General features: G+C 40.4%; 1 protein-coding gene across 1 annotated transcript; it reads right to left on the bottom strand.

Moving 5' to 3' along the window:
* Nucleotides 1–1,415: 1,415 nt before the first annotated feature.
* COX17 (cytochrome c oxidase copper chaperone COX17) lies at nt 1,416–8,939 on the bottom strand. The gene is made up of 3 exons (XM_065876740.1): nt 8,696–8,939; nt 6,453–6,541; nt 1,416–1,545 (listed from the first exon to the last, which is right to left on the bottom strand). The coding sequence occupies exons 1-2, from the start codon at nt 8,800–8,802 to the stop codon at nt 6,457–6,459; spliced, it is 192 nt and encodes a 63-aa protein (XP_065732812.1). The 5' UTR covers nt 8,803–8,939; the 3' UTR covers nt 1,416–1,545; nt 6,453–6,456.
* Nucleotides 8,940–11,318: the final 2,379 nt, after the last annotated feature.

Below are 11,318 nucleotides of genomic sequence, written 5' to 3'. Positions count from 1 at the left end.
TTGTAACTTAGGTATTGCTGCTCTGTTTTCTTTCAGATGAGAAAAACAGACACAAACGGTTGACTTGCTTGAGGTCACATAGCCAGCTGTTGAACTTAAGTCTGTCACTTTGAAGCCATGCTCTTAATTAACGAGGAAGGAATCTTAGGGAACATTTTAGTTCAGCTCTTTTGTAAGAGGCAATTTTCCAATCGTGATACATGAACCCTACATATTCACTTATTTATGCTTCTCAGTGTCTTTTGTTGTTGAGATCTAAAACTCCATTTACTTGGACAGAATATGACCAATTGTCTCATTAGTTCATAAGCAGCTAATAGGACCACAGGGCTTGTATTACAAGATTTGTTTATACCACAGTCATCCCTCAGGATCCTGGGCGATTGGTTCCAGGACCCCTGTGGATACTGAAATCTGCATTTGCTCAAGTCCCTTATATATTGATAAAATGGTGTTGTTTTTCTATATAACTTAAGCATATCCTCCTATATACTTTAAATCATCTCCTGATCACTTACAATACCTAAAATGTAAATGTTATGCAAATACTTGTAAATACAATGTAAACAGCTGTAAACACTATGTAAATAGTTGAAAAAGCAGCAAACTCAAGTTTTACAGGAATTCACCCACCCCCACCCCCCAATATTTTTGATCTAAGGTTGGTTGAATCCACAGATAAGGAACCCACAGGTATTCTTTTTTTTTAAATGTCTTTATTGGAGTATAATTGCTTTACCATGGTGTGTTAGTTTCTGCTTTATAACAAAGTGAATCAGCTATACATATACATATATCCCCATATCTCCTCCCTCTTGCGTCTCCCTCCCCCCCCATCCCACCCCTCTAGGTGGTCACAGAGCACCAAGCTGATCTCCCTGTGCTATGCGGCTGCTTCCCACTAGCTATCTATTTTGGTAGTATATATAAGTCCACGCCACTCTCTCACTTTGTCCCTGCTTACCCTTCCCCCTCCCCGTGTACCCAAGTCCATTCTCTACATCTGCATCTTCCCCCCCCCCCCCCCCCCCGTCCTGTCCCTAGGTTCTTCATAAACTTTTTTTTTTTTTTAAGATTCCATATGTTAGCATACGGTATTTATTTTTCTCTTTCTGACTTACTTCATTCTGTATGACAGTCTCTAGGTCCATCCACCTCACTACAAATAACTCAATTTAGTTTCTTTTTATGGCGGAGTAATATTCCATTGTATATATGTGCCACATCTTCTTTATCCATTCATCTGTCAGTGGACACTTAGGCTGCTTCCATGTCCTGGCTATTGTAAATAGAACTGCAATGAACATTGTGGTACATAACTCTTTTTGAATTATGGCCACAGGTATTCTATAAGAAAAATAAATACATAAACGCCATGTGAGGAACACAAAAAGAAACACACCTGAAGACTTTTGACCAGGGATATTCTCTTTTTTTTTAATAAGTTATAAATACTTTTAAATTTATCAATGTTCATCAAAGAGCTCCCAAAGTTATTAAATCTTCTTCATTTTTCAGGAATTATTAATTCCCAGAGCAGACCACCTGCAGAAAAAGATGTATTTTAGAAAGACAGGTTTCAAGCATCATGTCAGACCTATGGAGTCAGGGAATTAAAGATGCTAGAAATGAATGCCTCAGCTGAGGACTATTAACTAACTGCCATAATTATTCTAAACCAGTCATGAAACAAAAGATCCACATTTTAAAATTCTAGTTCTGTTTAAATAAAAACATCACAGAAACTGTTCAATCCATTACAAGGTTTAACCTTTAAAGTCTTTGTTGAAGTAAAAACTATACATTTATTTATTTTCTCAAAAACATCTTCCACCAAAGACTAAGGGAGTTTACTTTTGCAGATACTAAAGAGAAGAGACCTGTAGCCTCCTCCGTTCTGACTCAAGTGTTTGCCAAAGATCCATGAAGTGGAAGGCAGAAGGTCAGCTCTGTACACAGGCATCTCCTGTGGAAAGTTACTCAATCCCAAGGGCAAAGTAAGGGTAACATTTCTGAAATGAATTTGGAAAGATCAAAAAGGGAGAGCAGCAGAGGATGGGGCTGCTGGTGTACCAGGCTTCTCTCCAGACAGCTGGCAGCCATGCCACCCCCCACCCCCATCCCCCATCCCAGAAGACAGGAACAATGCTATAAAGGTAACTGAGTAATTTGGGCTAGCCAACTCTTCAAGTCTAATTCAAGGGCTTCCCTCACCTAGCTATTCCCTGCATTTGGTTTAGAAAAGAAGATAAACCTTAACAACAATATAAATATATAAACTCTCTCTTTTCTAAGGCTCAAAGGAAGAATACACTTAAAGATAAGCAAAAATGAAGCCACTCAACATTTCAAGAGATAGCAGTCTATATAGCATTGCTACTGGCTACTATACATCAGGAGGGGCTACCCACTGAAAGCCTCTGGGTACAAAGTCCTTGACAGAAGAGACCCTGTGTCTTCTCATCTTGGCATTTTCTAGAGTTTTAAACAATAGATATCTATTGAATGAATAAATGTTCAAATAGCAGAAATGACCCTTTTTCTTGACTCTCAAGATCATATTTTCATACATCATCAGTTGTCTCTGTGTGCGTTTTGTGTGTGTGAACTATTAAGTTCTGTTAAGCTTAATAAATACGGAGTATCACCACCACTCAGTGCCGGTCCTTTAATTTCTTTCAATGATTTTAGCCCCCGAGCTGGATTCTCTAGGTTCCTCCTGGCTCCTAAAGGCAGAAAGATACCAGCTGCCATTTCCTCTTTACATTTCTAAGCAGGTTTTAGGTTCCTCTAGTTTCTCTTTCAGTAAAAGAAGCAGTCAAAAGATAGAAGTGACTAGAATCACCACCATCACACCCTGTTATTCCTTACGAGTAGTTTTCAAGTCTCTGCCTTTGCTGCTATTAAATCTTTAGACAATTTATATTTATTTATACCATCCCTACTACATCTTCAGCTTAAGCCAGTGGTTCTTAAAGAGGGGGACACTTGAAAATTATCTAGGAGCTTCTGAGTCAACCGGTACAGTTCAGGGCTCAGGCTTGTGAATTTTGGAAAACATTCCTCGGGTGATTATAAAGGTACACTTGCTTTCATACTAAGTCCAATTTACTGGATTCAAGGTACAATTAAGATCTATCTTATTTAGAAAATAACATTAAAATCTACAAAGGTTTTTGAATTAAGGAAGTTTCATGATCATTACTGGGAAGATCTAAGATTGCAAAATATTTTTCCTTTGAAGCTATCCTCGGAAAAATGTGGTCTAATAGTCTAAGAGATACCAATTTAGTTAAGTTTACCTTATAACAGTGCAGACAGTAGCACTGGATTTTACCCTACAGTCACTGACCTGGTTTCTGAGTTATATACACGTATGCATTTCAGCAACAGGTCTTTGTAATTAGCATTCAAAATAAAGTTTTAGGATTGAAGTTCAAGACTATGTGTAATCCTACAAATGAATATGTTGGAATAAAATCTCATTAAGTGCAAGGAGTGAAGTATAAAGTGCTTGAGATTTGGAGCGTAAAAAAGACCTAGATTCTAGTTTGAATGCCACCACCTATCCACTCTTAACTTGAGAAAGTCTTTTTTTGACTTCACTGTCCTTCCATTTCCCCATGGGGGCCAGGGAAATAGGACACCTGGGACCAATGTAGATCCAAACACATGTTCTTCCTCCAAAAGTAGTATTATGCTGAAAATTTAAAAATGATTATTTTCAATTCTTGGAAAGGCCCTATGTGGATTCAGATTCTTCTTTTTGTAACCAGGATTCAAAAATAATCAGGACATATATTAAACAGACCTCAGTAGAATGTCTGCTATCCGTGACTCCCAAGATATGGCTTCTGTTCTGGTTTCTCTTTGACAGTTTACAAGGCCTATTCACACGTATATCATTTAATCATCATAATGACTCTAATGAAGTAGTTTGGTCATGTACTGTTCTCTCTCCTTTACACATGAGAAAACTAAGGTTCAGAAAGTTAAGGACTTGCCCAAGATCATACAATCAGTTAAACATCAGGTCTTCTAAGTCCAAAGCTCTTGCATTTTCTTTTATACACAAGTGAAGTACACAGGAATCACTCTTACTCTGTCCCAATAACATAGAAAACCATGGTATCTTCTGGTCCTCGTGAATATATGCTAGTTATAGCAATAATTATATCACCTGTGAGGTCCACATGAAGTCCAAGAGACTTCTGATGCTCCTAAAAATTAGCATTTTTAAAAATCACCCTTTTTGTCAAGGCAGGCTTAACCCTAAGCAACAGCTAACAAAACTGACTAGGAAGAAAATTAGATTAGGAACAAGGAAATCATGTACAAATGTTGAGATTTCATGTCTTTGAAATAATCAATAGTTAAAACTTTTTAAGAACAGCTCCCCACAACCATATTTACTTATTTTACAAAATGATTCACCATGGGATTTCTTTAAATAACCATCTAATCTTAAAGGCACTTAAGTATATCTTGTATACACAGATATCATACCATGTGTAAAATCACAAAATATATTATGGTTCTCTTTTTATAAATGAAAAAAGTGAAATCCAGACAGGATTAATGTCTTGATGAATACAGATGTAGCTAAAGTGAAACACATGCTAAGCTAGAGAACAGGAGAAGCAAAGTTAAGCCTCAGGACTTCCAGCCTAGACTGTTTTCCACTACACAGTGATACTTCTTATCAGCTGGGGACAGGTTCCTTATCCCTCCTTTTTCACAGCTCAGTGAGGAAGACTGGCCACATGTAAAATTCCAAAGAGGCAGGAAAGAGGTGAAAGGGAAAGAAGCCAGGCTCTCTATTACTCCTACATTGGTATGTAGCTTTCGCATTATCTCTCAGCTATTATTAAGTTATAAGTGGTGGTGTGGTGTGGATCTTACAGGGGAGTAAGAGCACCAAGCAGTGGGAGCCTCTGGAGACAGAGGTTCCAGTTCTGACCCTGCCTATAAGAAGTCACTTCAGAGCTTCCCTGGTGGCACAGTGGTTGAGAGTCTGTCTGCCGATGCAGGGGACACGGGTTCGTGCCCCGGTCCGGGAAGGTCCCACATGCCGCGGAGCGGCTGGGCCCGTGAGCCATGGCCACTGAGCCTGCGTGTCCAGAGCCTGTGCTCCGCAACGGGAGAGGCCACAACAGTGAGAGGCCCGCGTACCGCAAAAAAAAAAAGAAGTCACTTCATATCTATAGGCCTTAGTTTCCTCATTTATTGATTTAACACTCCTCTATTGAGCACCTACTATGTGCCAGGCACTGTTACTGGTCCTGGAGGTATGCCAGTGAGTAAACAGAAAATTTCTGTCTCAGAACTTACATTCTAATTGAAGTAAAGCAATTCGGATGATAAATAAATACAAAATATGCAGGCAATGGTGTAGCCTAGCCACTAGCCATATGTGGCTATTAAAATAAAAAAACAAACATACAAAAAATTCAGTTCCTCAGCTTTACTAGCCACATATCAAGGGCTCCACAGCCACATATGGCTAGTGGCTACCATATTGTAGAGTGCAGGCACAGAACGTTTCATTATCACAGAAAGTTCTACTGGACAGTGCCAGGATAGAGTAGGGATAGATGGGGAACAGATGCTATTTTAGATGGAATGTTGAGGGAAAGCCTCTCCAATTAGGAGGCTTGAAAACAGATCTGAAAAGAGATCTGAAGTGAGGGAATAAGTCAAGTTGCTATCTGAAGGAAGAGGTTCCAAACAAAAGGAGATAATTTATTTGTGGTATCGTATACACATCACTTAAGGTCCCTTTCAGCATTAAAATTTGAATTCAAAGTTCTTCAGACAATGGTCTGAGGTTTTAGTTTTATTAGAATAAAGCATGGTACAAAAGAAACTGCAACAATTCCATTTCTGTTTTGCAGAAAGCAATGCTTCCATGTGCTGCCCACTCCGTATTTAAAAACACGTCCTAAAAACTCACAAGATTAGAAACAAAAAATAGAGAACATTTCCCTTTTAAGTCAGACAACTGAATATTTTGAACTTCCTAAGCCGTGATTCCTCTGTCTCCAACATAACTCTAAAGGCTTTTGCCAAGCCCTTTCTTGAAAGCTTAATTCTCCCCTTCCCAAATCCACCAAACACCTCTAACTTTTTTTTTTTTTCATCTGCACCATGCATCATGCAGGATCCCTATCAACCAGAGATCAAACCCAGGTCCCCTGCAGTGGAAGCGTGGAGTCTTAACCACCAGACAGCCGGGGAAGTCCCACCCCTCTCAATTTATTAGCATCATTTATTCCGTACACTAGAAACTGAGACGTTATCTTGCCAGTGATACTTAGGCATGTTAGGTTAACCAGGTGAACTACCTTTCAGACAGAATGCTGCCCAATGATCACTAAATCTGTAAAGCAATACACAAATTTGAAGCAATCAGCCTATGTATTACCTTCCCAATAAGAGAGTAGCATGCTCACCATTTCATATCTTAAATCCCAGGGCTTTCATGCATTCCTTGTGGGCCTCAATTAGGGGTCCACAGTTCTCTTCTCCTTTCTCAATGATGCTATAAAACAAAATGTACTTGTTATCTAACAAAGTAGGCACTAAGCACATTAGTGGTAAATAAGCATGCAAGACAGTGATGGGGAGTGAGGCCGAACACGGATCTCACTGAATACAACTGGAGTTTTAAAAAATGGTATTATACCAAATGGCTTTGTTTTATTGGCTCCTGTGATACCTCCTTGCCCATGAAAATGTCCCACAGATAACTAGTTTTGTGGGGGGGGGAAGGAGGAATCTGATTAGAAGAAATAATTATGCATATTAAATATTGCCTCTAGACAATATCCAAGGAATAATACCGCTCTATAATGAAATAAACTGAATAAAAAGTTAATGTTAAATGGACAGAAAGAAGAGCTTAATTTTTTGCCTATCCCAGAGGAATTAAATTTTGATTCTGCTCTACATTCAAATACACCTAAGTAAATCTACTTCTAACCACAAGACACCCAACACAAAGAGCAAAAAACATTTGGCTGCCAAGAGCAGCCTGATGAGCCCCACTCATGATGATCAAAGAACTTTTTACTTATAAAATTCACAAAGGAAAGACTAGGACCACACAGCTTTATTTCTAAGGGCCTGAAAATGTAATTTTAGCACAGAATCAAGTTAAGCCAAATTCAACTACAAAAAAAAAATGACTCCTGACTCTAGATATTTCGGGAGAAGCCATAGTGGTCAGAGATAATTGATGCAGAAGTAATTTAAAGAAAGGTAGGTTCTCCTTCCTTCTAAATCCTACATATCCTTCAATAACTTTAAGGGCTGTCTGCTTGGGATAGCAAGCTCCTTATGAAACTAATAGCTAGCCCTCCCTGATAGTTCACTGAATGCTGTAAATACTGTGCTAGGCACATGATGTGGCTTATAGCACAGTAATCCTGGAGGCAGATACTTTTATTAGGCCCACTTTACAGATATGAGGCAGATATGTTAACAAATTTCCTCAAGGTCACAAAGCTGGTTTGGTGGACCAGAATTCAAACCCTGACACTGGATCCCAGACTCTTAATCATGATACAATAATATCTGAAGGTTCAATAAGTACTTAACGTGTGTAAGTATTGTTACCGATCATAGTAGTCTTTCAATTCTCCCTTCACAGTATTATTTGCAAAGTACTGAGTATTAATAAAAAGCACTGAGCTACTACAACTTTATTCCCCCTCTATGCCACTTATGATCTCTTTACTTTCTATGTGAGGACAAAAAGGGGCTGGAGGAAGAGGTGTACATTCACATTAACTGAAGATTTCTTCTGAGATTTGTTCCACAATAGAGGCTGTATACCAGCGGTCCCAAACCTTTTTGGCACCAGGGACCAGTTTTGTGGAAGACAATTTTTCCACAGGGTCGGGGTTGGGGGAGATAGGTGTTAGTTCAAGCTGTAATGTGAGTGATAAGGGAATGATTCAGGCTGTAATGAGAGCAATGGGGAGCTGGGGAGCGGCAGATGAAGCTTCCCTCGCAGCTCATGGCCTGTAGCTCATGGCTCGTTGTGCAGCCCGGTTGGGGGCCCTTGCTGTATACAATAGCTGTATACAATAAGAACAAACAAAACCTTTTGCGGGTTGATGGTACTGTAGATGTACTATTCTCAACACTGTAATGTCATCTATGTCATAGCCTGGTTGATTTTTAAATCATCTAAAAGGGGTGGGGTTAAGGGGATCTTCCCTAGTGTTAAGAAACGTACCCTGTCCTGTGTCCTACTATGTCTAAATTTTGGGAGAAATTACCAGAAAACTTACTCTTTGATACTGCCAAACCTGGTACAGCAATCATTAACTTTAATGCTCCATTAACTTTAAGCTCCTTTAAATCAAGCAGCATCTTTACCCGTTTCTACGTCTTCGGACCTAAGGCAGTGCTTGACCTATAACAGATGCTGAGAAACCCTTTGCAGTAAAGAATGAACGAACGAAGCGAGCCCGGGTCAATCCGATCTCTCTCCAATCCCCTCATGTTTCCCCAGCCTGAGCTATAGGCTCAGTCTACAGACAGCTGACTGCGAACCCCACCGGGCTCTACAACCCGCAAGGGCGCCGCACGACAAAGCGAGGGCCACGACCAGCTCCATGCGGCGCAGAGGCGCCCGAACGCAGCGCGCGGAGCCTGCCGGCCGCCCCCTCCCTAACTGCGCACTGACCACGCATCGCGCGCCTTCTTGGTCTCCGGGCAGGCGCAGCAGGGCTTCAGAGGCTTCTTCTCCTGCGACTCAGATGGGGCAGGGCTTGCGGCCGCCAGACCCGGCATTTTTCGCGCCAAAAGCAGCAACTAGTGCAGACTCCCAAAACTCTTCAGCCTCCGCAAACGCCGCCGATTAGCCCGCAATCACTTCCGGCAGTCGCTGTGAAAAGAACAGGAAGTCCTACCTCCCTCTGACAATTGGGGGTGAGGGGAAGGAGAAGGGATTAAAAGGGAAAAAAAGGCGCGTGCGCAGAAGAGGCAAAATAAAGCCATTAACGCGAGAGCGCCTCTTCGGCGCAGGCGCAGAGAGGTGAGATGAAAGTGCTGAGAGTTTGTAAATCGACTTGGGGAGGACCCACAGAGGATGAAAGTAGTAAGGCTACTCAGAGATATCTCAACCCTACACCCACCACGAATGTCGAAAACCGAAGCCCGAGAAGGTGAAATGACTTGTCCAAGCCAAACAAGAGAAACCACTAGCGAAAGCCAGTTCTTCTTGAATATCAGATTCGTTTCCAGTATTTTATGCTCAGCATTCTCTGCCTTTTTATTGTCCTCTCCACCCCCCTTCAATTTGAACAATCCAATTCACAAGTTTTGAAGAAAAAAAAAATTCCTCTGCTACTCATACCTCACCCCACACGCTTTAAATCCTCAGCTAGTTGGTATTCATAGCTCCCTCTCCAACTGATTTGATTTCAGTATGAATCGTCCAGTCACAAGGCAAATATACCAGTTAGAAAAATGCTTTTTCCTTGTCATTTCTCAAATTCAGTTAACACCTATCTACCTAAGTAGATAAGTAAACTGGTGCCTACGTTATTTGCAATATAATGCCCATAACCATTGCGTTTTTTTCTGCAGAGAATTGTTGGAGAAAGAATGAACTTATTTTTTAAAGCAGGACTTCCAGGCGTTCGTAAAATAGCTGCCTAGGGATAGAAGTTTTGGGTAATAAAACTTTCAGTATCACCTAACCGAGGTTTGTTTCTGTATTTCAGAGATTTAGCTCAGGGAATCCTGAGGTGTGTCTGTGAACTGGTGCCGCGTAGGAGTAATTTCTATGTGTGTATTTTCGAAGATACTGAGACCATCCCCATTTCGTCATCTAAAAACTACTAATTAGCATGATTTTTACTTCATTCTGCATTGATATGTTTAATAATACAACATCCTGCCCTTAACATTCTCCTGAAGTCACCCTTATCCACTATTCTTTCAACTAGCTGTTCACTTATCTTGCTACTCAGAGTGCTTCTTGAACTGGCAACGTCGATATCGCTTGGAAATGTAGTATACTATAAACACAGTTCAACAAATCAATGGGGAAAAGAAAATAAACTGGAAAAAATTAAATTCCACATCTAGATGTGAAAGGACAAACTAAGAAATTAATAGAAGATAGTAGAGGAGATTATCTTTATACCAAAGGGTGCGGAACAACCTGTTAGACGACATTTCAAAAGAACACATTGTAAGTAAAAAAAACTGATGAAGTTAATTACATGAAAATAAAGGTTTGAGGATTTACAAAGGACATGCTAAATTATTTAAACTGTTACCCATACCTGCCCCTAAGAGCTAAAGGATCCTTACCTTGATTTATCTCTTTGCTTATTTCAAAGCACCTGGTACTTGTCAAAGATGTTTTACAGCTGTGCTTCCAGGAACATGCAGTGGTCAACCAACCTGAACCGGCTCTGACTTCACCACAGAAATGTTTCTGCGCAGGTGAAACCTGGCAGTGTCCAAAAGTTACCTTTGCTTCATTACTATGCTAAAATCTCCACCCAGGGGGGAAACTTGCACTTTGCTAGGCACAATCCATGCAGTGTGCAAAGAAGTGTGGAAGACTGCATGTGCCCCAGTTGCCCCTGAAAATCTCCTCCCATTTCCTAGAGCCTTGATTATGTCCCTGCCTCCTAACCACTTAAAATTCCTTTACTCCCCTCCCCTGGGGGAGAAGGTATATTTAGAGCACAAGCTCTCCACCATTCCTTGATCAATGAATAAAGTTTCTGCTCTGCTATGCCAAACCCAGGTTCATTTGATTGGCGTTTGCAACTCCAGGCAAAGGACTGAGGGGTCACCGACCTGTTGGGGATCTGTAACAAAATAAGGAGGCCATTAGACTGATGTGGCGCTAATGCCATGGCGACCTACATAAGCAAACAAAAATTTAAGCCTATAAATGCCTCAAGGTTAAAAAATCAAAATGCTAAAGGCAACCAGTCACAAGCAGCTAACTAGGCTTTAAGCTGTAGCCAGTCAATAATTTCCTTACTTTTCTTCCACCTTTTTTCTATAAAAGCCTCTCCCAGAGCTCCTGTTGGTGAAGCTTTCCTAACCACTTCTGGTTTGGCGCTTCCTGATTGGAATCAATTTTTCCTCAATTAAACTCTTAAAAATTTTAATATGCCTCAGTGTCTTTTAACAGACACTGTAGACAAAGTTGACAAATAGATGACGAACTGGTAAAAGATATTTGAAATATCTAAATCCAACATGGGATTAATGTCTAGAATACTTATGGAACTTAGTAACAATAAGAGAACAGCAACCTCAATAGAAAAATGGAGAAG

Source organism: Phocoena phocoena, chromosome 4, assembly GCF_963924675.1.
Source record: "Phocoena phocoena chromosome 4, mPhoPho1.1, whole genome shotgun sequence".
Classification (NCBI taxonomy): Eukaryota; Metazoa; Chordata; class Mammalia; order Artiodactyla; family Phocoenidae; genus Phocoena; species Phocoena phocoena.
This window is presented reverse-complemented; position numbering and strand designations above follow the sequence as displayed.